This window comes from Halichoerus grypus, chromosome 2 (genome assembly GCF_964656455.1).
Source record: "Halichoerus grypus chromosome 2, mHalGry1.hap1.1, whole genome shotgun sequence".
In the NCBI taxonomy this organism is placed as follows: Eukaryota; Metazoa; Chordata; class Mammalia; order Carnivora; family Phocidae; genus Halichoerus; species Halichoerus grypus.
This window is the reverse complement of record NC_135713.1, coordinates 176,437,459-176,464,815: the sequence shown is the minus strand read 5'-3', so window position 1 is coordinate 176,464,815 and position 27,357 is coordinate 176,437,459. Positions and strand designations below refer to the sequence as shown.

At 40.5% G+C, this 27,357-nt stretch overlaps 2 protein-coding genes across 5 annotated transcripts in view; one reads left to right on the top strand and one right to left on the bottom strand.

Annotated features, from left to right (window-relative positions):
• The window catches only part of TRIM37 (tripartite motif containing 37), a 185,973-nt gene extending 183,476 nt beyond the window's left edge, over nt 1-2,497 (bottom strand). For 2 of the 3 annotated variants that reach the window (XM_078064549.1, XM_078064567.1), the window contains exon 1: nt 2,414-2,497. In XM_078064549.1, the coding sequence (XP_077920675.1) occupies nt 2,414-2,446 (33 nt within the window). In that variant the 5' untranslated portion in view covers nt 2,447-2,497. The remainder of the gene's footprint in view (nt 1-2,413) is intronic. The other variant, XM_078064561.1, reaches the window with a different exon arrangement.
• A 479-nt stretch (nt 2,498-2,976) lies between these two features.
• PRR11 (proline rich 11) lies at nt 2,977-27,330 on the top strand. Of its 2 annotated transcripts, none has more exons than XM_078064530.1 (10): nt 2,977-3,085; nt 14,699-14,831; nt 16,007-16,157; nt 16,399-16,521; nt 18,982-19,221; nt 20,818-20,916; nt 21,282-21,394; nt 23,042-23,101; nt 23,191-23,287; nt 24,971-27,330. In XM_078064530.1, exons 2-10 carry the CDS (start codon nt 14,704-14,706, stop codon nt 25,037-25,039), a joined length of 1,080 nt encoding a protein of 359 aa, XP_077920656.1. In that variant the 5' UTR covers nt 2,977-3,085; nt 14,699-14,703; the 3' UTR covers nt 25,040-27,330. The 2 variants fall into 2 exon arrangements, with proteins under 2 accessions (XP_077920656.1, XP_077920667.1); XM_078064541.1 differs by having other exon boundaries at nt 23,180-23,287.
• The last annotated feature ends 27 nt before the right edge of the window (nt 27,331-27,357 follow it).

Genomic DNA, 27,357 nt, shown 5'->3' with positions numbered 1-27,357 from the left:
ACTCTGCTAGCCAAGGATCAGGTTTTAAAGACAGGTACTTCAGAGACATGTTTAATTTTCTGAATTTGAAGTTAATTCAAACAAGAAAAATATGAAATATTTTTTAAATCAGAGGACCAGTCTGGCTGCAAAGTGAGAATAAGTACTTTCTTTACAAAGTTAAATAGTATGCATTCTCTTTCACTTATTAAATTTTCAACATTAGTTCCTCAACAAATCCTTTATTCAAGTAATGTAGAACCAAAACTCAGAGGATTGTATAGGAAATCATTTCTTTCCAATCTTAGAAATTAAACCAGTTCATAGACAAAACATTTTAAAGCACATGGCAAATCTGAAGATGAGATACACCATCCTTCACTATCCAATCAATAGAAAGCAGTAATAACAAAACTATAATAGTTCAAATACAGTTTTTAAACCCTGATGATTGTGGAAACAAACTAATAACTTGAAAGGGAGGGAGGAGGCTGCAAGTAATTACCTGCAGGTAATTTAAGAAGACCTGCTTTCTTCTCTTCATCTCTTACAAAGAATTTTTAAAACTACCCCATCATTCAAACACCTAAAAGTTTAAGAGTCTGGCTACCTCACAATCTTCTAAAACCTTTTTTCAAGATGTATACTTAATCATTTTCTTCTTAAATTAAAATGTGTTCAATCTTTAAAAAAAAAAAGTCCTGTGCGAATAGTGACTCTCATGCAAAGTCCAAAAAAGGCTTAATTGGTACCTCAAAAGTAAACAGCCAACTTGAGCGGGGAGAAAAACTGTTAAAAGCAGTTTAGCATCTTAAAATTAGGCAGAAATATCCATCCAGAGGGAGGAATTCAGAATGGGGAAGAGGGGAAGACAGTGTTAAACATTCATGCCTGCTGACAGAATCAAACTAGGATACTTGACATGTTTTGGGTTCTTCTGTTTGTTTAAGACCATTAATGATAAAAATAACAAAACTTTGATCTAAAAGTTCATTATTACAGGTTTGGAAAGCAACAAAAATTCTTCCTTCTTCACTACCATCCCAACCCCTCCCCACGCCATTCCCCCACACACTCCCACAAAGAAAATTAAAACTCAAAATGGTTAGAATCAACTGAAAGCCTTCAAGTCAAATGTGCATATGAGAGGCACTATAATTCATTAATACATCAGAAGAAAATAATAAGATATATCAAGCTCTCACATTTTCTAGAGGTGGGAATGAGGATGAGTGTGGTACTCAGTTTCTTCCAGGATCACTACCAGTGCTGATGTTGAAGTGACCCAAGGTTCAGCTTGGCTAGAGCAGCACTGGCACAAATGATACCCAAGTTGTAAAGCCAGAGCATGGTAGGGGAAGGACGGCAGACTGCGATAGAAAAGAAAGATTTGGGCTTTTTTACTTAATTTTGTTATTTTTCTTTAACAAAAAACCGACAGGAGTTCAATGATGGGCGCGTCCTCCAAATTCCACATTTTAAAGAAAGCCAGCTCAATTCACACAAGGTAATGCAGGGCGCAAAGGACTGAAGATAGAACAAGGAGAACTAACAAGAAAAAAGCGCGGGCGATCAAGCTGGTAGTCTAAGAATGGGAGGAAGGGAATAAAGAGGACAAGTGAGGGAACGATCCATAGAAGAAAATTAGGACAGCACTTCAGCTTGGCGCCCCCGAGCAGGCCAAGCAGCAGCGGGAGTCCTTTCCAATTATTCGCCCCCGCCCCCTACTTTCATAAATGAATGAAATTCGGCAACTCAAGAGCAGGGTGCCTTCCATGTCCCAATTCCTCCCGTGCGTCAAGAAAGGAGCTCGAGGTTCAGGTCCCCATCGCTCACACCTCTCCCCCACCCAAGGACTGCCACCTTCGAGCCAAACAGAAATTGGTCTTGGGGCTTCCTTGGCCGCTAGGAAGTTCTGCACGCAAGTCAAAACCTTCCTCAGACTTTCTCAGCCCGCCTTGGATAACGTGAACCGCTCTGCCGTAATGGGAGTTCTCTCCGCCCCCCTCGGTTTATTCCCCACCCCACCCTCCGTCCCCCTTTCTTGGAGTGTGAACGACCTCTCCCCTTCTAGGGGCGTTTAGGGATCATTCCAGTCACGTCTTTTGGGGGGAAATGCATAGAACGCTGTCTTCAGGAGCCACAGCTCCCTGAGGGGCGGAAAGGTCAGGGCAAGGAACAAGGAATTCCAAAGGCCCGGCTACCTCAGCATCTCCCGCCATTTCCCTCCCGAGTTTCCCGGATGTAACCCCTTCCCCCGCGGCGGTTAAAAGAGACCAGGCGGCGGCGACTCCCTTTGATACAAGAGGAGGGAACTCCAATATGGTCCAGCTTCTGCCGCCCAGGGTTTCCGGCGACTCAAAATTTTATCCCACCTCGGAGGCCATCCGAGAGAAAGAATCTACCCAGTAGATCTCCTTCACTTTACACTCACCATCAGTTCCAGCTTATCGACCTCCGCCTCCATGTTGAATAGTTGACATTCCTCAGACCGCGGCGGTGCTTAAGCCGCAAACCGTACTAGCACTGAGGGTCCCTATTGGACAGCTGTCACTCAACGTCTCACACTCATTGGTTCCTCCGCTTCACTGGCGCCCGCCCATTGGCGACTGGGTAACGCCCCTCCACATGAAACACTTTCTCTAGTTGGGCAAAGACACAAAACGCTGCAGGAGGATTGGCTGCTGTGCACTTTTTTTTTCCATTGGCTGCACCCTCATCTCTACTTTCAATTTCATAGCTAGGGCTCCGCAGAGAAGAGCTTGCGATTGGTACAATCGGAAGAAGAGCCAACCAATGACACAAAAGCTTCCACAAACAGCATAGGGACGTGACACACCTTCTTAGGTCTCCTGCTTCCCCTCCCCTTCGCTCCCGCCTTCCACTTATTCATACAAGTAGCGCCTCAGCTTTCATTGGCCAGCACGTGGTGACCTCCTAACCAATCACAAACCAGACTGTGCTCCGACACTGCCCAGAGAGCGAATCATGGGGAGACCTTTGCTATGATTGGTCCCTCTATGATAAGGTTTTAATTTTAAATCTTTCTTTATGGCGAAGGAGAGGCCTCTACCCGGACTCCATCTATACCGGGGCTCTTAGACTTGTAAGTGCAGGGAGATCTCCCTTTGTAACCTGGGCTCGCGTCTTCAGTAGCTGGGCCTTTGCTGCTTGTGTTCTTAAGATTTACGGAGGTGGGGACTTTAGCTGGACTCGGGGAGATAAACTGGGAAGAGGAGGTTTGAGGTTGGGTAAGAAGTGCTCGGCCTGGCTCCACCCTAACCATACTTGTATTTAATTAACGCCCAGCAAAATATGTTTTGGAGCAAAGCATCTGCCTTCCTTTTGCACATTCCTTTAGATCTTTGCTATTCAGTGTTGTCCGGGGACCAACAGCATCTGCATCACTTGGGCGCTTGTTAACAATGCAAATTATCGGACTCCACCCAGACCCACTGAATCAGAACATGAATTTTAACAAGATCTCCCACCCCCAGTGATTCTTATGCACGTTAAAGCTTGAGAATATATATTTCTTGACAGGCAATATTACTATGTTCCTTGATATGCTCTTAATACCGTCTGACGTTTTGTGAGAGCGTCAATTTTAAAAGTGTGCCCTGTTTACTTGTGCCTAACACTGTGTTGGACTATGTTTTAGGGAGCTGCAAACTCTTCAGAGAAACAAGACAGGAACTAAAAAAGCATTGTTGCACTGTGTAAAACAAAATTAAAGTACCAGAAATACCCTATGAATGTTCAAGAGTAATGAACTAGTAATGGAAATTGATTAATTGACTGAAAGCTGTTTATGGGAAAGTGTAAGAACCTACATTAAAATGTGTTTTACGAAAAGGGTAATGAAATGCAATTGTTATTTCCGTTGCTGTCACAGTTTTGGAAGTACCCCCTGACCAAAAGCACTTGTCACTGGGTGGAGTTTTAATAGAAGCAGCAGTGCCAACTGAGTAATAGAGTAATATAGAATAATATATGTATATATAAACTAGAGTATATATATATATGTATAATATAGAGTAATTCTTGCCCTATTATTTATTGCATTTTCCTACTGGAAATAGTTTTGGAGCCATCCTTTAACCATATGAAGGTGTATGATTTGAAGAACTAAAAACCTCCCTCACTGAGAGAGTTTACAAAATGTAATTGTAGTAAAGCATATTCCTTAACTTAAAAAGAGATCCCTTGCTAGCTAACACTTAGCAGGAATGATTTATTTCATTCATTTATTGAATGAAAATTATTTAATGCCTGCTACACTCTTGGTCCCAGGGAAACAGAGATGAATAAAATTTATCCTAACCTTGAAAAGCCCACAGTCCAGCTGGGTGATAAATACACAAACAAAAGTTACAATGCAATACAATAAATGTTATAATAAGAGTGTGTATAAAGTGCTATAGAAGCACAAAAGAGATGACATTTTCTTTTTTTAAGATTTTATTTATTTATGTGACAGAGACACAGCAAGAGAGGGAACACAGCAGGGGGAGTGGGAGAGGGAGAAGCAGGCTTCCCGCGGAGCAGGGAGCCCAATGAGGGGCTCGATCCCAGGACCTGGAGATCATGACCTGAGCTGAAGGCAGACGCTTAACGACTGAGCCACCCAGGCGCCCCTGACATTTTCAGTTTAGTATAAATTCCATAAGGACATAGACTATGTTGGCCTTGTTTGGAATTGTATCCCAAAAGCTACCACACCTACCAACCATGGTGGATTATCAGCATTCAACAAATATCTGTGAGAAAAAGTAACAGCATCTGGTGTTTGGCATACCTGAAGTACAAACCACTAATCACTAGAAGGGATGAGGCTGCAAAGGGCCATCAGACTAAACTGTGACAATCTTTGAAAGGTATGGTAAGGAATTTAGTTTATCCAGGGGATGAAAAGGAATCTTCAAATACCTTTTTTTAAAGATTTTTATTTATTTATTTATTTGAGAGACAGAGTGAGGGAGAGAGCACAAGCTGGGGGAGGAGCAGAGGGAAAAGCAGACGATGAGCAGAGAGCCCGAAGCAGGACTCGATCCCAGGACCGTGGGATCATGACCTGAGCTGAAGGCAGACGCTCAACCGGCTGAGCCACCGAGGCGCCCCGAATTTTTAAATACTTTTAAGCAAGGGAATATCAGGATTTTTTTTTTTTTTTTTAACTAACTATAATAACTGTGTAGAAAATGATTGGCAAGGAGAAAGACTGAAGTCAGGAGAATCATTAGAGGAATATTCAGACAAACTCAAACTGAGGGACGTTTTCCAAAACAACTGGGCTGGAGTCTTCAAAAATATAAATAGGAAGAAAGGCAAATACATGAAAAGATTAGGGAACTGTTGTGAATTAAGGGAGACTAAAAAGACACTACAGTTAAATGCAGTGTGGAAAGGGAAAGAGAGCAGCTGTAAAGGATATTATTGAGGTGATTGGGGTAATTATGGACTGTTTCTTAGATACTATCAAGCTTATATTTCCTGACTCTTACTGTGCTTTTGTAGGAGAATGTCCATGTCCATGTTTGGAAACTCAGTAGAAGTATCTAGGTGTGAAGTATCATGATGTCTGCAACTAACTCTGCTCAGCCAAAAACTAAAAACTATTATTTGTGTATATATATGTTATATATCTATATATACGTATATCTATCATATTTTTTATTTTGAAAAATTTCAAACTTTGTGAAAATTTACAAAAATAGTATAATTGATGCTCATTATTTACCTAGATTCATCATTTGCTGTCTTTCTGTTTAGGGGTGTGTATGTGTATAATATATATAAAATCATATAAAATATAAATTTTTATATTACATACACTTATTATGTAAATTATACATATAGTGTGTAATATATATTATACACACACCTATACAGAAAGAAAGTTAACAGATAACAATTGGTGAATCTAGATGAATAATGAGTATTTTTTTCCAGAATTAGCATGATCTTTTTTTATTTTTTTATTATTTATTTTTTTTTTCTTGAATTCTTTTTTCTCAAGGTTTGAAATTTTTCAAAATAAAGAGTAGGGGAAATAGACTATATAGCAAAAATAAAACATGGGAAAGATGGCAAAGGCAACTGAAATCAGGACAGAAAGGGGAGGGATAGAAAGAAGGGACAGGATGAATTAATCAGATAAATATTTCTAATTCATGTATATTAATATATGTATATAAGTGCAATATATAATACATATTATATATTTTCTATTCTATAATAGAGTATCCTAATTTCCTCACCTACCTTTTTGTGTGTGATAGTACAGATTGTTTTTAATCAGCCTTAAATTCCTTCCAAAACAAGGCAGGTAAAAAGGAAGAGTACTTTTCAATAAAAAAGTAGGAAAAATGCTTTAAGTAACCATGAGAAAAAAGGGGCGCCCAGGTGGCTCAGTCAGTTGCCTGTCGACTCTTGGATTCGACTCAGGTCCTGATCTCATGGCTGTTGGGATCCAGCCTGGAGTCGGGCTCCATGCTCAGCTGGAGTCTGCTTGGATATTCTCTCCCTCTGCCCCATCCCCATCTTGCGCTTTCTACCTCTCTCTCTCAAATAAATAAAGTGAATCTTTAAAAAAAAAAATCGTGAAAAAAAAGAGCTTCTATCTAGTGTTAGTAGTTGGAATCCCACCTAGTCCAGCAAAGAGAATTTTTATGTCTCCTAACTCTTCTGGAAAGGGGACAAGTATATGTGTTTTAACCTTGAGGAACACTGTTAAATATTCTTTCAGACAAGTATCCTCTGCAGAATATCTAATGCTTTTAATAAAGCAATGATAATAACAAACTTTAGCTTGTTGAGTTCTCTTTTTTTGAGGTAGGAATTCATTATCTTTCATTTTTGGAAGCACGGTTATTACTTTTGAATGGAACACTGATCTAGGAATTATCTCAGACTGTACCTTTTTACTCTGACAGATTTGACATATTCTCTCAATTCTCTGCATATGCCAATTAATTACTGTAGTTAATTAGAAGGTTATTAGAGTAACAATGACCCAGAGACCAGACACACACACACACACACACACACGCACGCACACACGCACACAGGGAGAGAGAGAAGAGAAGGGAGAAAATATGATTTAGTTCCTAGATTTTTTTTTCATTGAAAAATAATCTCCAGGGGCGCCTGGGTGGCTCAGTCGTTAAGCATCTGCCTTCGGCTCAGGTCATGATCCCGGGGTCCTGGGATCTAGCCCTGCCTCGGGCTCCCTGCTTAGCGGGAAGCCTGCTTCTCCCTCTCCATTCTCCCTGTTTGTGTTCCCTCTCTCACTGTGTCTCTCTCTGTCAAATAAATAAATAAAATCTTTAAAAAAAAAGAAAGAAAGAAAGAAAACTAATCTCCAAAATGGCATACATGAACTTGTTTAGGACTCTTTAGAAATTTGAATGCACGGGCATTGGAACAACCACCAGGAAAGGGTGAGAAGAGAAAGAGAAGGCCCAGTTTCAGAATGATGGTACTCTATTTTTCTAGCTAATAATATATACCAGAGGTTAACTGTCAAATACTACTACAGGGCTTATTATAGTTAGAAACAAACAAACGATGGCAGTCTTCTGAATCATCTCTCTATAATCCTGACTCCAAGTTGCCAAGGGCAATACTATCCATTCTTGTAATTGTTCAGGTGTTTACCTCCGTGTTTTGTTTTGTTTTGTTTTGTTTTTAAGATTTTATTCATTTATTTGACAGAGAGGGACACAGCCAGAGAGGGAACACAAGCATGGGGAGTGGGAGAGGGAGAAGCAGGCTTTCCGCTGAGCAGGGACCCCGATGCAGGGCTTGATCCCAGGACCCTGGGACCATGACCTGAGCCGAAGGCAGATGCTTAATGACTGAGCCACCCAGGCGCCCCTATTTCAATGTTTCTAAATAACATGCTTACAATACTATTTCTTTTCTTTCCTTTTCTTTCTTTTTTCTTTTCTTTTCTTTTTTCTTTTCTTTTCTTTTCCCTTTTCTTTCCTTTCTTTTTCTTTCTTTCTTTCTTTCTTTCTTTCTTTCTTTCTTTCTTTCTTTCTTCTTTCTTTCTTCCTTCCTTCCTTCCTTCCTTCCTTCCTTCCTTCCTTCCTTCCTTCCTTCCTTTCTTTCTTTCCTTCTTTCACCATTATCCTGGACATTGCTATTGTTTATCTTAATTCTGTGCTCACACTTAACTGAACATTTGGCCAGGTATAGAATTCCAGGATTGAAAACTTTTTCGTTCAGAATTCCAGTGTGGCTGTTGGAGTCTGATGCTATTCTCTTCTCAGTCCTGTTTCTATACTGTTTTCTCTCTCCTGAAGCCTTTAGAATCTCTCTTTTTTTTTTTTAAGATTTTTATTTATTTCAGAGAGAGCAAGAGTGAGAGAGATCACAGAGGGAGAGGGAGAAGCAGACTGCCCCCTGAGCAGAGAGCCCAATGTGGAGCTTGATCTCCTGACCCCAATCAATGATCGTGAGAGCTGAAGGCAGATACAACCAACTGAGCCACCCAGGGACCCCTTCACTTTATTTTTGTGATGTCATGCCTCAGTGTGGATCTTCTTTTATTCATTATACTGAGTGGACCATTTCAATCTGGAAATTCAAGCCCTTCAATTCTAGAGAATATTTCTATATTGTTTATTTGACAAAATTCTCTCCATTTCTCTGTTCTCTCTTAAAACTTTTTTTTCCATAAAGATTTTATTTATTTATTTGAGAGAGAGATTGAGAGAACAAGCGGGAGGAGGGGCAGAGGGAGAAGCAGACTCCCTGCAGAGCAGGGAGCCTGATGTGGGACTTGATCCTAGGACCCTGGGATCATGACCTGAGTCGAAGGCAAATGCTTAACCGACTGAGCCACCCAGGTGCCCTCTCCTAAAACTTTTATATTCTAACTGTTGTATTCCTTTTTTATTTTCAAGAGAGGGAGAGAGTAGGGGCAGAGGGAGAGGGAGAGAGTCTTAAGCAGGCTCCATGCCCAGCACAGAGTCTGATGCGGGGCTCAGTCTCACAACCCTGAGATCATGAACTGAGCCAAAATTAAGAGTCAGCTGCTTAACCAACTGAGCCATCCAGGTGCCCCTGTATTACATTTTTAAAATTTCTACTATTTTTAATTTTTAAGAGTTTTTTTCTCATCCTTCTTGTTCATGAATGCAGTGTCTCATTTTCTGAAAAAAAATTTTTTTTCTTCTGCCTCCTACATTCTTTCTTTTTTTTTTTTTTAAGATTTTATTTATTTATTTGAGAGAAAGAGAGCACAGGGAGGGGGAGGGACCAAGGGAGAGGGACAAGCAGACTCCCTGCTAAGCAGGGAGTCTGACCAGCACTGGGTCTCAGGACCCTGAGTTCATTACCTGAGCTGAAGCCAGATGCTTAACAACTGAGCCACTCAGGTGCCCGGTCTGCTTCCTACATTCTTTCCATTTCCTTTGAAATGGAAATCCTTTTTTTTCCCTCTCTGTGTATTTTGGTCTCTGTCTTTAATGTTAGAGACTTTCCTAAAGTAACTGATGATCCTTGGCTGTTACAGGTCAGAGGAAGGCACCAAAAAGAAAAAAAATTGCAAGCTCAAAGTACAGGAGGTAGATATTATCAACCAGTGGGCACCCCAGTGGGTGAATGATCAATGACTTGGCCATTTTGGGGAGACCCTAAATGTCAATATCTATATGTCCTTTTTCTCAGGCAAGTCAATTTCCCTGGAGAGGAATCTTCTAGTCTTCTTCAAGGGGAAGTGAAGGGTATGGGGGTTTGAGTCAGGGAATTAAAACTGGTGGCCTGTGTTCTGGGGGTTGAGCTGAGGAAAGGGATAGAAAAGTCTTACTTTTCAGTTCAGGATTATCCCCTACCTTCTGAATGATGACACATGACTCTGCTATTGCTATGCCCCATGGCCCACAATTCAGCACCCCTATGGTTCACCTTCTCCAGAGAATAAACCTATCCATCTTTACTGGAGAGGACATAAATGCCAGGAGCTGCCTGGCTACAAGGACTGGAAGACAGACTCCAGAGGCCTATCCAATCCTTATAAAGATTTAATTAATCCTATTTTAACCCCAAATTTTCAAGGTTCTATGTGCCTTCAAGTCCAGAATCCTCTTACTTAAAGTTTCTGAGAATTGTCTTGCTTCCACTTGGCTTCCCTACCACAGGCAGTCAAAGCTCCGCTTTCTTCTGCTCTGCCAACTCATCCATCTGCTTTCCATTTTCCATAATTTAGTTGACATTCATCATCTCCCATAGTCTGCTCCCATTCTTTGTTTTATGGGTTTATGATTTTTTATTCCTTACTGCCCTTACTTTTTCCTTTTCTTTTCTTTTCTTTTCTTTCTTTCTTTCTTTCTTTTTCTTTCTTTCTTTCTTTCTTTCTTTCCTTTCTTTCTTTCTTTCTTTCTTTTCTTTCTTTCTCTCTCTCTCTCTTTCTCTCTCTCTCTTTCTTTCTCTCTCTCTCTCTATCTCTTTCTTTCTTTCTCTCTCTCTCTCTAAGTAGACTCCATGCCCAGTGTGGAGCCCAATGTGAGGCTTGAATTCATGACCCTGAGATCAAGACCTGAGCTAAGATCAAGAGGTGGATGTTCAACCAACTGAGCCACCCAGGCACCCCTCTTTTTTTTTTTTTTTTTAATTTAATTGAAGTAGAGCTGACACTCAAACCTACATTAGCTTCAGGTGTACAATGTAGTGATTTGACAACTCTATACATTATGTTATACTCACCATTCCTTGGGGCACCTGGCTGGCTCAGTCGGTCAAATGTGTGACTCTTGATCTTGGGGTTGTAAGTTCAACTTCAACTTGGGTGTAGAGATTTCTTAAAAAAAATAAAAATTTGGGGGCCACTGGGTGGCTCAGTCGTTAAGTGCCTGCCTTCGGCTCAGGTCATGATCCCAGGGTCCTGGGATCGAGCCCCACATCGGGCTCCCTGCTCCGCGGGAAGCCTGCTTCTCCCTCTCCCACTCCCCTTGCTTGTGTTCCCTTTCTTGCTGTCTCTCTCTCTCTCTGTCAAATAAGTAAATAAAATCTTTAAAAAATAAATAATAAAAAAATTAAAATTTTGGGGGCATCTGGGTGGCTCAGTCATTAAGCGTCTGCCTTCGGCTCCTTCGGCTCAGGTCATGATCCCAGGGTGTTAGGATCGAGCTCCACAGCAGGCTCCCTGCTTGGTGGGAAGCCTGCTTCTCCCTCTCTCACTCCCCCTGCTTGTGTTCCCTCTCTCACTGTATCTCTCTGTCAAATAAATAAATAAAATCTTTAAAAAAAGAAAGAAAGAAATATATTCACCACTCCTTTACTGCCTTTTTTTGTTATGTTTCAGAAGGGATTGGACCAATAGTGTGCTAATAAATGTTTAATAGATACATATGCATAATTTTATTATAAATTTACTAATAACAGGAAATAAAAAAATTATAAACAATAATAAAATATATATAATGCTTTTTTTTAAGTAAGTTCTATACCCAACATGTGGTTTGAACTCACAACCCTGAGATCAAGCATCACATGCTCTAATGACTGAGCCAGCCAGGCGCCCCTATAATGTTCTTATAAATTTCACATACAGTTGATTCTCAGAGAATACTATTGTTGATTTTTACAGACTTCTTGTATCTGTAGCCAAGCTATGGTTCCAATTTACTTTTTTTAAGATTTTATTTATTTATTTATTTTAGAGAGAGAGAGAGCAAGAGAGGGGAGGGGCAGAGGAGAAGGGAGAGAACCTCAAGCAGACTCTGTGCTGGGCGTGGAGCCCACTTGGAGCTTGATCTCACAACCCGGAGATCATGACCTGAGCCGAAATCAAAAGTTGAACACTTAACGGACTGAGCCACCCAGGTGCCCTGCTATGGTTCCAATTTATAAACAAGTATAGTCCTGATAGGAATGTCAGTTGATCTTTTCATTTACTCTATAGAATAAGATAAAGTGAACCAAAGATTTATATTGGAACTTCATTTCAATTATGTAAGCAACTTCTTTGATGAATCGAATAATCATTTTCAAATACCGGAATATTCCTCAATTATTTTATGCTCTTTACAATGTAACAACTACAGAAAAGATACACACTTTTTAAAAAGATTTTATTTATTTATTTGAGAGAAAGAGAGAGAGAGACTGTGCACACACATGAGCAGGGGGGATGGGGTAGGGAGAGGCAGACTCCCTGCTGAGCAGGAAGCTGGTCATGGGGCTCGATCCCAGGACCCTGGGATCATGACCTGAGCCGAAGGCAGATGCTTAACCAACTGAGCGAACCAGGTGCCCCCAAGATATGCTTTTAAATGTGATCTGCATTATTAACATTTTCTTTATCACTCTCTTAACAATCAACAACATAATGAATCAAGCCCTGATTTGTGGTGTTTTATAATATCCATGGTGTAAATACTCCCATCACAGCCAATTTCAAGTTTTCAACATGAAGTCACTGAATGTGGAATTGGAAAGAAATGAGCATTTTATAGCATTTTCACTATATAGATACAGTAAGGTAAACAACGGCAAGAGCATAGATAATAGTAAAATCATTAGGAAGTGATGAGTTTTGCATCATATTTATTATCATTTTATTTTTTTTTAAATTTTATTTATTTACTTGTCAGAGCATGAGTGAGAGAGAGAGAGAGAGAGCATGAGCAAGGGGAGCGGCAGGCAGAGGGAGAAGCAGGCTCTCCGCTGAGCAAGAAGCCCGATGTGGGACTCGATCCCAGGACCACGAGATCAGGACCCAAGCCAAAGGCAGACCCTTAACCAACTGAACCACCCAGGCTCCCCTTTATTACCATCTTAAATATAAATTATCTAATTATAAGTTTATATAATTTAATTTTAATGGTGGATGGGTTTAAAAACTAACTCACAGACTTCCTGAAAACATATCAGTTGTTGCCAGCCCCAGCACACCATTGGAGTGGAGAGAAAGGTATGGAGCCAATCTACCAAGTTTAAAGCAGAATGTCCAGCTCCTTTCTAAAGTCTGTTCTTCTAACTGAGGGATTGGTGAATATAGGGGGAAAAAAGAGGCAGGAGGCCACTTTTCTGTGTCAGTATGATGTCTAACAAAAGACATCAAAGGGAGAGAGGGAACAGAAGCGGGGAGGGTTGCATAGGGGCAGATGGAAGACATGGAAGAAGAGGTTACCATGGAAGTCTCAGATTCTGGGGATTTCACCCAGTGAACTCTGGACCTTGGGTAGAGGTTCTCAGTGACATCTCTCCATAGAGAATCGTGGGTATGGATTTGATGAGGTTTAATCTTTTTTTTCAGGCAACAGCAAGATTGCTGCTTCCTCTGAGGCTCTCCTAAACATCTTCATTCAGAGTATTTTAGTTTTGTGTTAAGATTTTTTAAAAAAATCAATGAATCCTTTAGATATCCTTTGTAATTTAATAATCCCTGCTTAGACTTCTTTCGTTATTTCAGCAGGAAGAAGTGATATAATACAAGTGAAGTCAGCTAACTATTTTTTGGCGTATCTCCCATGTCTGTAAGAACAATTAAGGAAAACTGTTAGTTTGAGACCTGGCATTAGTTCAATAAGATGCTACTGAGAACCCTTCCTCCTAGAAGGGCTGTTGATAATATGCACTGTCACCCATTGCCATTAGGGGTACCCTCTGCAAGACCAAAGCTCTTGGAACTGCAGTAAGCCACTTCGGAGTTTTCACAACCCACAGCCAGTTAAAAAAGGAGGTTCTTCAGCCAGTGCAATCTGAAAGCTGAGCAAGCCTAGACCTGCATACCAAGTATTGAAAGGTTTCTGGGTGAACAAAAGTGGAATGAATGTGTATTTTAAAGGCCAATTGTTCCTATTCAAATGTGAGTTTGAAGGGAAGGAGGCCCAGCCCTTGAGACCATTTTTAGTTCTGCTACTTGAATAATGACATCTTTGTTCCTCAGGTAGCAACAACAGCAACCAGCAAAGCTCTTCTTCACATCAAACTAGCTCTGACTTAATTTTCTTCAGAAAAGGATCTAGATTAAAATCTAAATACACTAGATAGTGTTTTAAAATGCTTTAAAATAAATGTTTTGAAATATTTGGGGTAACTGCTATTACATTGTATATCACCTATTTAATCAACTTTTGCACCACAGAGTGTTAGAAAGAACATGGTCTTTGGAGATTTATTTACTGCATTACACTGGCAAATCATATAATCCTTCTATGTCTCAGTTTATTCTTAATGTAAAAATGGGAGTAAAAATCCTCTTCCTCAGGGATAAAATCTTGCAGGGTAGTGAGGATTCACTGAGAAAGTGTATGTGAAGGTGCCCAAAAGCAAATGGACATTCAATGGTTAAATTTGTTTCTTCCTCTACCAACTCCATCTATCACAGTGGGTGCTCAGTAAATGTTACTGGAAAGAAACTTCTTTTAATAACTGACCATAACCCAACTATAGCCATTTTTCTCTCTTACAAGAAATGGAAATACACTTGACTTAATGAAGAAAAGCAAGACAAGCAAAACAAAATTAGAGAGCGACGTAATGCCAAAGCCAAGTCTCTAAAGAAACTTTAAATCTGGGTTTAAATTTTTCTTCACTTCAGGGGACTTCTGGGATGCTGGTAGCGATCCATTTCCTAACCAAATGGTGGTTAGAAGGGTGTGTTCACTTTGATAATTCATTGAACTGTACAGTTAAGATTTTTACATTTTCTATATGTATATATTATTCTAAAATAAAAAATGTAAAAAAAAATTTTTCTCTACAGAAATCATGCCCAAGTTCAAGCAACGAAGAAGAAAGCTAAAAGCCAAAGCAAAAAGATTATTCAAAAAAAGAGAAGCCTCTCACTTTCAGTCCAAGCTAATTACACCTCCTCCTCCGCCACCCTCACCAGAAAGGTAAGGCGTAAGTGTGGAAAAGAAAAAATACTAAAAATCTGATCCGTTAAGGACAGGGTCATCAGATTTAGCAAAGAATGCCCAATTAAATTTAAAGTTCAGATAAAAAATATTTTTTAATATTGTCCCATGCAACATTTACAGGATACTTACACTAAAATATTGTTCATCCCTCATCAGAAATTAAATTTTGACTGAGCATTCTAAACTTTATGTGGTGATCATTGTTTTAAGAGTTTAGGGGTGCCTGGGTGGCTCAGTTGGTTAAGCATCTGGCTTCAGCTCAGGTCATGATCCCAGGGTCCTCTCCTGGGCCCCCTGCTCAGCAGGAAGTCTGCTTCTCCCTCCCTCTGCCCCTCCCCCCCAAATAAATAAATAAAATATATATATTTTTAAAGATTTTATTTATTTATTTATTTATTTATTTCACAGAGAGAGACACAGCGAGAGAGGGAATACAAGCAGGGGGAGTGGGAGAGGGAGAAGCAGGCTTCCTGCTGAGCAGGGATCCAGATGCGGGGCTTGATCCCAGCACCCTGGGGTCATGACCTGAGCCAAGGCAGACGCTTAACGACTGAGCCACCCAGGCGCCCCTATTACTTTATTTTTTAAAGATTTATTTATTTGAGGGGCGCCTGGGTGGCTCAGTCGGTTAAGCAGCTCCCTTCGGCTCAGGTCATGATCCCAGAGTCCTGGGATCGAGCCCCGCATCGGGCTCCCTGCTCGGCGGGAAGCCTGCTTCTCCCTCTCCCACTCCCCCTGCTTGTGTTCCCTCTCTCGCTGTGTCTCTGTCAAATAAATAAACAAAATCTTTAAGAAATAATAATAAAAAAAGATTTATTTGAGAGAGAGAGAGCAAGTGAGGGGAGGGGCAGAGGGTGAGAGAGAATCCCAAGCAAGACTCCCACTGAGTGCAGAGCCAGATATGGGGCTCGTCTGCCTTTGGTTCAGGTCATGATCCCAGGGACCTAGGACTGAGCCCCACATCGGGCTCCCTGCTCAGTGGGGAGTCTGCTTCTCCCTCTTCTTCCGCTGCTCCCCCTGCTTGTGCTCTTTCTCTCTGTGTCAAATAAATAAATAAAATCTTTAAAAAAAAATACTTTAATAAATAAATAAATAGAGCTGTTAATCCAACTCAGGAGTTTTTTATTGGTTTGGTTTTGTTTTTCCTACAGAGTGGTTATTCCTTCAGCAGATATATCCCTTAGCAGAAGCCGGCTAAGACCACCCTGGAACTTCAGATTTCCCAATATCAAAGATACTGTAAAACTTTGGACAAATAGAGTGTGGTCTATATATAGTTGGTGCCAGAACTGCATGGCCCAGGTATGGGTTTGACATACCCGTTTTCAGCAATATGGTTTTTCTGCATACTTGGTATGTGTGTTCGCATGTGTGTGTGCTCAGGTCAGCACAACACTAAAGCTAAGCTCAGGTAAGATGAAATTATGGGGTCATATAGGCCTTTGCTTCTGTAAAACATACATCAAACCGCTTTTTTCTCTCTTTTTTCTTGTCCTGATCATGTTACTTATAGATTTCAGGCTTGTTTAATTTTGAATTTCAGAGTTTAGAAGTATTGAAAGACACCGTCTTTCCATCCCGTTTCTGCCATCGAGAACTTCACAGTCTAAAACAACGGTTTTGCATTTTGGAAAGTGAATTATGCAAGCTCCAGGAAACACTGAAGGTTGGTATTGTTAAATAAAAAGAAATCCGGAATCAGAGAGGGAGGGCAGGGGTCATCCCCCATAGGAATACCAGCATGCTGCTTTTACCAGAAGGAGGAATGGCTACAGGCAGGTGCTAGTCTTGGGCCTGTTTGCCCGCAGATCTATTCCTTAGGCTTCAAGGCTCTGCTCTGCACTGCACTGGGGTTAACCCATGCAGGCTGTGTGTCCCAAGCTCCGTGTCACCTGGTTCTGGTTGTGCTTGGCTAATGGGAGACACTGATGAGAGACTGGTGGCCATATGGAGGGAGTGTGTTTTTCCCCTTTGTTCTCTGCATTGGGCAATTTCTCCAGTGATGATTATTGTTATCTCCCTCACTCCAGCTCCCTCCAGGTAAGTCTACCATGTTTCTTGATTGTCTGGGTTAACCCACCTCTAGAGATCTGGTTATACGGCTCTTCCCTGTTCCCCTCCAGCCTCAGGGTATTCATGGCTTTTTGCTCTTGCTAATCTCTGGGCTGCCTCAATGTTCCCTGTGTGTTTTCAGCTCTTTCACCATCAGTGTAACCAACTCTCCCACATTACCTTCGCCCTCTTTTTTTTTTTTTTTAAGATTTTATTTATTTATTTGAAAGAGAGAGACAGTGAGAGAGGGAACAGAAGCAGGGGGAGTGGGAGAGGGAGAAGCAGGCTTCCCACGGAGCAGGGAGCCCGATGTGGGGCTTGATCCCAGGACCCCAGGATCATGACCTGAGCCGAAAGGCAGACGCCTAATGACTGAGCCACCCAGGCGCCCCTACCTTCACCCTCTTTTAAATACTCAGGATGATTTCTATTTTCTTGACTGATAGAGGCAGAAAAAGCCATAAATATCCATTGTCTCCAAACTCCCCTAAGCAAGGCCTCTATTCTCAATGTCTAAAACTCAAAAAATAAACATTGCACTTGTTGGTTTGCAGTGAAGCTTCTGGGATTACACCCTTGTCCCAGAATATGTACCTCAAGATGAATCAGACAAGAAGAGAGGCAAATCACCTCACTCATCTAGGCCTGAGTTTCCTCTTCTAAAAATGAGGATGATATCATCTTTGGTGGGCTGAATCAGTGGCCTCCAAAAGATATGTCCAAGTCCTAATCCCTGAAACCTATAAATATGACCTTATTTGGGGAAAGGGTCTTTGCCCATGTAATTAAGTTAAGGATTTTTTATCTTAAGTAATCTCTACACCCAGCATGGGGCTTGAATTCATGACCGCGAGATCAAGAGTTGCCAGGTGCCCCTTAAGTTAAGGATTTTGAAATGAGGAGATCATACTCTATTATCTGAGTGGACCCTAAATCCAATGACAAATGTCCTTATAAGAGAGAGAGCAGAGCACACACAGAGGAGAGGAGGAGCAGTGGGAGCACAAGCAGAGATTGGAGTGATGTAGTCTCAAGCTCAGGAATGACCACAGCTACCAAAAACAGGAAGAGGCAGGGAACAGATTCTTCCCTAGAGCCTTGGGAGGTAGCACAGCCCTGCTGTCATCTTGATTTTAGACTTCTAGCCTCCAGCACTGTGAAAAAATGAATTTCAATTGTTTTAAGCCACCAAATTTGTGATAATTTGATAAAGAAGCCATAGGAAACTAATACACCATCTTATTCCGCAGGGTTATTTTTCATTTCCCAGGGCTGCCATAACAAAGTGGCATGGACTGGGTGGCTTACATAGCAGAAATTTATTTTCCCACAGTTCTAGAGGCTAAAAGTCTGAGATCCAGGTGTTGGCAGAGTTAGTTTCTTCTTAGGCCTCTCTCCTTCGGCTTGCCTTCTCACTGTGTCCTCAGATGGTCTTGTCTCTACACACACATCCCTGATGTTTCTCCTGTATGTTCAAATTTCTCCTTTTTATAAGGACACCAGTCAAATTGGATGACAGCCCACTCTAACGGCCTCGTTCTAACTTAATCACCTCTTTAAAGGCCCTATCTCCAAAGGCATCCTGAGGGACTAGGGTTAGGGCTTCAACATATGAATTTGGGGAGGGAGGGGTGGGGACTCTCTTTCCCCAGACCTTATCTCCCTTGAGACCTGATAAATTGCAATTCATCCTTGAGATTATGGCTAAATATCTCTCTCCAGGTTTCTCACTATTCATGCCCACAGCACACTTCATTGTTTGCACCGAAGCGTTATTTTGTTTTGTTCTGGGTGTGTGTGTGTTTAATGTCTGCCTTCCTTACCAGACTGTCAGCTCTATGACGTCACAGACAGGGTGCACACCATACCCACAGTGCCTGGCATATTGCACACACAGATACGCGAGTGGACGAATGAGTGAGCGAATGGGCTTGCGATAAATGAGAAAATATTAAAAAACACGTAGTATACTGAGAAAGCATTCAATACATGGTAGCTATTATCTCGATGACTCTGAGCCACAAGAACCAAATTAATCTGCTATTCGTTTGCTAAATGTAATGTTTTCTTACAGACTGTCTTGGAAAAATCTTCCTGCCCAAGCTGTGGTCAAACATTTACAAATGTGCCCGCCTGTGTGCTAACCACCCCTGGAGAATCTCAGGCTGTACTTCCTCCCACTCTGCCACAGCCAGCCAGCCACCTTCCACCTGTGCCTCCGCCACCACCCCCCCCACCTCCTCCTCTGCCTCCGCCACCACCGCCTACAGCACCTGTGCCGCTCAGAAGATCTGATCGCACTAAAGCACTTCAGGTAGGAAACAACCTCGTAATGATGTGTTTTGGCCAGTGTCAAATGTAGGAGTAAAGCAAGGTGGCCTTTTGAGATGACGCTAAGGGCTTTGAGAGGAAAGCTGCATTTTTTTTTTTTCTGATTCCATATCTTAATTATGTCAGTGATTATGTTTTTAAAAACTCAGTCCTGTAGGAACTGGATTTAGAAAGGAAAGTGATTTTTTTTTTCAAGGATAAATGAATGAAAGCCAGTAGATCAGAATATTCCTAATGGCTTCTCAGAATATCTTTTTACCAAAAGAAAAACCTCCCTGGGAAACCAAATTAAGAACAGAAGGTGGCTTAATGAGTAAAGTCAGAATAAAAAGAGTTGGTGGATCCTAAATAATGTCATTAAGCTGAAGGACCAGTCTCCATTAATTACTTATCCACCAAGGGAATATTTGTGAATCACTAAGATCAGTATGACCCTGTTTAAAAATCTGCTGAATTTTCACTCCAGATACATCTGGTTTAAAATGGCTGGGTTAGGGGTGCCTGGGTGGCTCAGTCGTTAAGCGTCTGCCTTCGGCTCAGGTCATGATCCCAGGGTCCAGGGATCGAGCCCCACATTGGGCTCCCTGCTCGGTGGGAAGCCTGCTTCTCCCTCTCCCACTCCCCCTGCTTGTGCTCCCTCTCTCGCTGTGTCTCTCTCTGTCAAATAAATAAATAAAATCTTTTTTAAATAAATAGATAGATAGATAGATAAAATGGCTGGGTTAGGGGTGCCTGGGTGGCTCAGTCGTTAAGCATCTGCCTTTGGCTCAGGTCATGATCCCAGGGTCCTGGGATCGAGCCCCGCATCGGGCTCCCTGCTCAGTGGGAAGCCTGCTTCTCCCTCTCCCACTCCCCCTGCTTGTGCTCCCTCTCTCACTGTCTTTCTCTCTGTCAAATAAATAAATTAAATCTTTAAAAAATAAATAAATAAATTGGCTGGGTTAAATCCAGAGCCTATTATTATGTTTGCCATAATGCATATCCCTCTGACTGTACATTCTTGTTCTCCGGGAACTGAGTCAACTTTTTAGGTAATTCAAGCAAAACTTCACCTTGATATGAGGAACTCCTTCAACTCCTGTCTTATTATCATGACTCCTGAGGAAGATGCATAGTTGCAGGGAACTGGCCTATCTCTTATTTATTGTCAAAGCCTTACCTTTTGATGAATACAATAGCAGTAGCATCCATGGGTACTAAAAACAGGATCATTCTTGTTTGAATGAAAAGAATTTGATAGGCTCCTAGGGCAAATAAGAGTTAGTTTTTAAATGAGTTTTTAAAAACTAGATTGGGGGCACCTGGGTGGCTCAGTCGTTAAGCATCTGCCTTCAGCTCAGGTCATGATCCCAGGGTCCTGGGATCGAGCCCTGCATCAGGCTCTCTGCTCAGCGGGAAGCCTGCTTCTCCCTCTCCCACGCCCCCTGCTTGTGTTCCCTCACTCACTGTGTCTCTTTCTGTCCAATAAATAAATAAAATCTTTAAAATAAAATAAAATAAAATAAAACTAGATTTGGATTTGCATTTGACTAGATATCCTGGTTACAATTGGAATTCTAACCTCTCCATGTATTTTAAGGCTGGACCATTAAAAAAAGAGGGACCCATGCAGATAACAGTTGAAGATCTACTGACTGTGAAATTAAAGAAGACACAGTGTTTTGATGAAAGGAAGGAGGTAAGATGTCACTGACCATACACATGATCTTTCAGCTTTTAACCTGGTTGTCCCTTTCTGGAAAATAAACATAAGTCTCATGTACAGAAGCCATTCTGAGGTAAGTATTTGATGTTTTATTTGAGTAGTTTTGGATCTCCTCAACAAAATGTGTAGATCCCAAAATTATTTAATTAGGCAGTTTTATCTACCAACCATTAGTCTAAAGAAGTAGAGACATACTTTGAAGCTTTGAAATAAAAATTGAGTAGTGGATATTATCTTACACATACTCAGCATTCAAGTCTTCATTGTTGCAGCATGTTTACATTTTGAATGATATTTTTAAGTGTGTTTTTTGATACTGTCTCATTTTGTGATTAAAGCTTGTACCATCACCAAAGGCACAGAATCCACTAGTTACTGTCTCTGACCTGCAGCGTGTCACCCTGAAGCCCAACTCCAAAGTGCTATCAACTCGAGTTACAAATGTCTTGATGTAAGGAACCACACTGTGTTATGCTCTATTGTTACTTAAAAGAATGATTTTTTTGCTTATCTCTAACTTTAAAGGTTATATATGCTCATTGTAGAAAACTGGAAATCCACAGAAAAGTTTAAAGAAGAAAATGGGGGCACCTGGGTGGTTCAGTCAGTTAAGCGTCTGCCTTCAGCTCAGGTCATGATCTCAGAGGGGAGTCTGCTTGTCCCTCTGCCCCTCCCCCTGCTTGTCTCTCTCTCTCTCTCTCTCTTAAATAAATAAATAAAATCTTTAAAAAAATTTTAAAAAAAAGAAAAAATCATTCAAATAACTGTATGATTGAAGATAGCTATTATTAACATACTGTTGTTTATCATTCTAGTCTTTGTGTAGGTATCTACTCTATTATTTCCATTTCATGATGCTGTTTATTATACGATACACCATTGATTTAATAGTGGATTTGGGGGCAGGGTTGGCTCAGGGGCGCCCGGCTGGCTTAGTCAGTGGAGCATGTGACTCTCGAATCTCCAGTTGTGAGCTCGAGCCCCAAGCTGGGCACAGAGATTACTTAAAAAATAAAATAAAATAAAATAAAATAAAATAAAATAAAATAAAATAAAAATAAATGGATTTGGGAGGAAAAGAAATAATATCAAGAATTTTTTAGGGGGGCGCCTGGGTGGCTCAGTTGGTTAAGCGACTGCCTTCGGCTCAGGTCATGATCCTGGAGTCCCAGGATCGAGTCCCGCATCGGGCTCCCTGCTCGGCAGGGAGTCTGCTTCTCCCTCTGACCCTCCTCCCTCTCATGCTCTCTGTCTCTCATTCTCTCTCTCTCAAATAAATAAATAAAATCTTTAAAAAAAAAAAGAATTTTTTTAGGGGCACCTGGCTGGCTTAGTCAGAAGATCTTTGGGTCATGAGTTTGAGTCCCATGTTGGGGATAGAGATTACTTAAAAAAGGAAGAAAAAAAAAAGAATTTTTAAAGCAGCCCAATTTCAGAAATAATAAAATATGAAAACTAGTATGTCTTGGAATCGGTGAAATCATGTGTGTGTGCACACGTGTGTACGTGTTTGTGTACCTGTGTGTAATCATACCGTACATACAGTTAAGGCTTTTCCCGTTTAATGTGTCAAGAACTTTCCCCCATCTTATTAAAAATCACTTTAAAGCATCATTTTGACTTTTTCTGTATATACAGTACATTATATGCAAATTTCATAGATAAACTCCTGTTTTGAGACATTTACGTTGTTTATGATTTTTTTATTTCTAACTCTTCAGTGAACATCCTTGTCCACCATCTGTGTGCATAGCTGAGTCTTTCTCTAAGATGGATTCTTATATGTATAATTACTGAGTCAAGATGTATTACTTATTACTTATTAGGACAATTATGTCACCTTATGCTCTTATCAGCATCTATAGCTATTTTTGTTTTTAAGTAGGCGCCGCGCCCAATGAGGGGCTTGAACTCACGACCCCGAGATCAGGAGTCACACGCTGTACTGACTGAGCCAGCCAGGCGCCCCTCTGCTGCTATTTTTTAATGTAACAAATAGAACTACTTTCTAGGACATTGCCTATAGAAATGGCTGCTTTGCTTTGGGAAAGATGATAAAGTCTGGCAAGCTCTAACTTTTATATCTTTATTTCATCAGTACCCCTGGTAAAAGCCAAATAGATCTGCGGAAACTACTTAGAAAAGTTGATGTAGAGAGGTAATACACTCTCTTATCTTTATGCTTTCTAAATCCATTTGAAAAGTTAGCATAAAACACAGCTTCTAATATTGTCAGTACCTTTGCAGGAGCCCGGGTGGAACCCCACTTACCAATAAAGAAAATATGGAAACAGGAACTGGGCTGACTCCAGTAATGACCCGGGCCTTGAGGAGAAAGTTTCAGGTAAGCCTTTAGGGGAAAAAAAAAAAAAGTTTCCTTTTCTTCAAAATCATTTATTTAGAATCATATAATCCAAAGGATCTTTCTTATAATAATTTTTAAATGGCACCTTATGCTTTACAAAACACTTTCATATTTAGGCTTTATAAAATTCTGTGACATAGCTAACATTATTATCTCTACTTTAACCATGAATGTCTGGTTTTGTTAATTCCTTTAGATAAGTATTTATTAAGCACTTCCCATATGCCAGGCACTCTCCTAGAGTACTAGGGATACGGTGGTAAGCAAAAACAGACCTGGATTTACTGTGTTGGAGCTTTTAGCCTAGTGGGGAAAATAGACATTAGTCAAATAATCACATATTTGTATAATTCTACACTGAGATAAGTACTATAAAGGAAAGGAACAGAGTTCTGTGGGAACCCATAGAGGAACTTTATCTAGCCTGGGTGATCTAGGAAGGATTCCCTTAGGAAGTGATGAAGTGAGACTTGAAGGATGAATAGGTGTTAACTGGGAAGGGTACCTATGGGATAAGGTGGTGTGCCCACCATGGATGTCTGGGAAGAAAGAGCTCCAGGCAAAAAGAACAGTATATGCAAGGGTCTTATGGTGGAGGGATCATGGCCTAACTGAGAAACCGAAAAGGGGCCAAAGCAGCTGTAACAGAGAGAGCAAGTCTGACAGTGGTGAAAGACAGGGATGGAGATATAGATAGGGAGCAGATCGTGCAGTTGATAGGAAAAGGTCTCGGCAGCTTTCTTCTTTGTCACCTACACGTATGACCCATACACCAAAATGTAGTATATCAGTGGGGCCTGATGTGATTTCTTCCAAACCCTTTTGTCTGTCATCTCCCTGTTCACTTCTGTCACTGGATCTGTGGGGAGTAGCCACCCTTCTGCCACTCCTACTAGAGTGCTGGGACACAGGGCTGCTGGCCCCTTTGGCTATGAAACTTGTATTTCCATCTCCCTCTGGAGATAGAGACACACCACGGACTTCTCTGCTGACACTTTGCACACATATTGAGCAACAACATAAAAAATCCTAGAAAAGATATCTGCCATATGAGGTATTCACCAAAATCCACTTAGTAGGAGGAAGTTTTTTAAAAACTGTTGTTCAACATAAAATGACCCTCCCCCTTCCCCACCCCTGTCCTTAGGCTTCCTTTTTCCTTTAAGTCTGAAGCAACTGTATTAGTTAGGTTTTGCATTTGGTAACAAAATTTGCTTTTGCATTAGGTAACAAAAATCTGACCATTGTGGCTTGACCAAGTAGGGGCTTATTTTTCTTACCTGCATATTCCTTTGGGAAGTAGGCAGCCCATAACTGGGACAGCAGCTTCACATGTCATCCCTGCTCTTCCATCCTTAATGTGTGGCTTTTATCCTCATGGTAAAGAATGCCTACACCTCCTGAAGCCCAGTGTCCACATTCTAGGCAAGATAAGGAGAAAGGCAAAGGACAAAAGGGTATGCTAGCTAAGTTATCCCTCTTCTCTTTAAACAGGTGCTATCCACCTTCTAATTATATCAGAAAAACTGGGAAAAGGGGTTTTTAGAGTCTGGCTGTATTGCTGCCCTGCACAAAATCTGGATTCTGTTAGTGAGCAAGGAGATCTGTGTTGGCCACAGGAACATAATTCATATTATAATTGGGACCCTTTTTTTTTCATAGATGGCTCACCCTAGAAGCCCAGCTCAAACTCTACCGCTTTCTACAAGCAGCTTTGATGAACAAAACTGATGCCAACTCTGCCTGACACCACATGATGATCCATAAAATACACAGATAAAATCACCCCGACCCTTTTTTTTTAATGTAGTAGGGTGTGTATAAATAATTATACTAATATATAATTCCATTTGAAGAATTAAAGTATGTACGGAGCCCCCATACATACTGTGGTATAAAGTGGGTATTTGGGTATTTTTTTAGTTTGCATGATCAATAAGAGAACAGATGGGAAAATGCATTCCCCAAAGTGATGTTTATTCTGGAATTACCCAATTTAGGTTGGAGAGGTTGTTCAAATTTAACTAGATAACAAATTTATACTCAGTAGGTGCAGTTTTGACATTAATAACCTGATTCCTTAAAAAATAAAATGAAATAACCCGATTCCCATTCTCCTTGAGTATTCTCAGGTAATTAAAAAGAAAAGTATTTCAGCCTGTAAAGCTAATGCATTCACTAAGTGCTACAGACTCGATCAGTAAAAAAGATCCTCTAGATTTGATTTCTGTTTACTGTAAACAGTTAAGAGGTAAGACCGTCCTCCATCCCAACCCAATTATTTTCCAAATGGATTTGAAGTAAAATGTCCAATATAACTTAAAAATTAGAATGTACCATTTCTAGTGGTTAGAAATGATATTTAGGTAGTCATATCTGGTTCGCTGAAGTCTGAGATATTCCTTTCTTTGATATTTTCTGTCCACATTCATGCAGCTTATTTTAAGTTTTATGAGGATCTCAACATGAACCTTGTATTTTCCACAGTGGCCTGCCAAGGATTATCTGAAGTCCATAGCAGATTCTCTGTGAGACCTAATTCCTGTCCTCAATAGCCTATAGCTTCAGTAACAGTAATAATGCACACCTCACTGGATTTTTGTTCTTTCCTGCCCGTCCAGGGTTGCCAGATTTAGCAATTATAAATATATGACAGCTAAATTTGAATTTCAGATAAAAAACAAATAACTTTTAAATATAAATATGTCCTGTTAAACAATGGGTAGGTTTTTTAGTTTTAGTATGTCCCAAATATTGCATGGGAGCTATATATTTATACTAAAAAATTTATTCATTGTTTATCTGAAATTCAAATTTAATGGGGCATTCTTTATTGTATCTGGTCACTCTATTGGTCAGTCCCCTACAAAGTTGCCAAGTATTTCTGGGAGCCCCCAGCTTGTCAGACATATCTACTTAGCAGTGGACACAATTATAGCTCCAGGCAGGCTCCCCATTATTAATGTGTTAAGTATCACAGAGGAAGAGGAAGTCTCATTAGGGTGAATTCCTGTGACTAAAGGTTCAGGATTAGCTTTGATCCCTGCAGTTCTAAGAATAAGGATAGCAACTGCCTCATGGATAGGAAATGAGGTGTTTCAGATCTTCACTGAACTTCCTAGCCTGACAGGAAGCAGCTACACGGATGATATCCTTGAAATATCATCATTTTAGCATAGGCTACAAAAGATTTCCCAGAAATGCCTATATTTCTACAGATAAATGCTGCTTTGAGATGCCAAATAGAGTGTTGTGGAAAGTCACCAGACTGGAAAGCAGACCAGGGGGCCATGTTTTGTTCTTATGAGACCCACATTTATGTTTACAAACACATTTATGAATGAAAATTAAACAGGTAATGAAGTTAAGAAACATACCTACTTCTAGTTAAAAAACAAAAAACAAAACCTGCTAGCTACATTTATATTATATAAGAATAAAAGGAATGATCACTGAGAATAAAACATTTGAGTATTTGTGACAGTGTTTTATGGGGCACTTATGCTTATATTAATAAACCACCGTGTACTGTCTCAATTTAATTTAAATGATTTGATTATTTGATCATTCTTGTGGAATAAGGGTTCATTAAAAAATGCTATAGAAGGGGCGCCTGGGTGGCTCAGTCGTTAAGCGTCTGCCTTCGGCTCAGGTCATGATCCCAGGGTCCTGGGATTGAGCCCCGCATCCGGCTCCCTGATCAGCAGGAAGCCTGCTTCTCCCTCCCTCACTCCCCCTGCTTGTGTTCCCTCTTTCGCTGTCTCTCTCTCTGTCAAATAAATAAATCTTTAGAAAAAAAAATGCTATAGAAATCCTATATATAGACATTTATAAAGCTGCTATTGCCATTGTACCAGTATTAAAATGTTTTCTACCTTTTACTAATTTTTATGACAGGTTTTATGTTGTACCCATTTGAGAATCCTGTGAATGCTATGGCTTCATTACACTGTTAATTATATATTTCCAATGTTTATTTTCAGACTGAATAACAACCAGACAATATAAACACCAAGGTCCATCTGGTTATGTTTTTAATTAAAATAAAG

Excerpts from the sequence above, each read along its gene's own strand:
- PRR11 (XM_078064530.1), top strand. The coding sequence starts at position 14,704 with ATGCCCAAGTTCAAGCAACGAAGAAGAAAGCTAAAAGCCAAAGCAAAA. Across the intron at positions 16,158-16,398 it reads GCCAGAACTGCATGGCCCAG|AGTTTAGAAGTATTGAAAGA; the intron begins GTATGGGTTTGA and ends TTTGAATTTCAG. Across the intron at positions 19,222-20,817 it reads ATCGCACTAAAGCACTTCAG|GCTGGACCATTAAAAAAAGA; the intron begins GTAGGAAACAAC and ends ATGTATTTTAAG.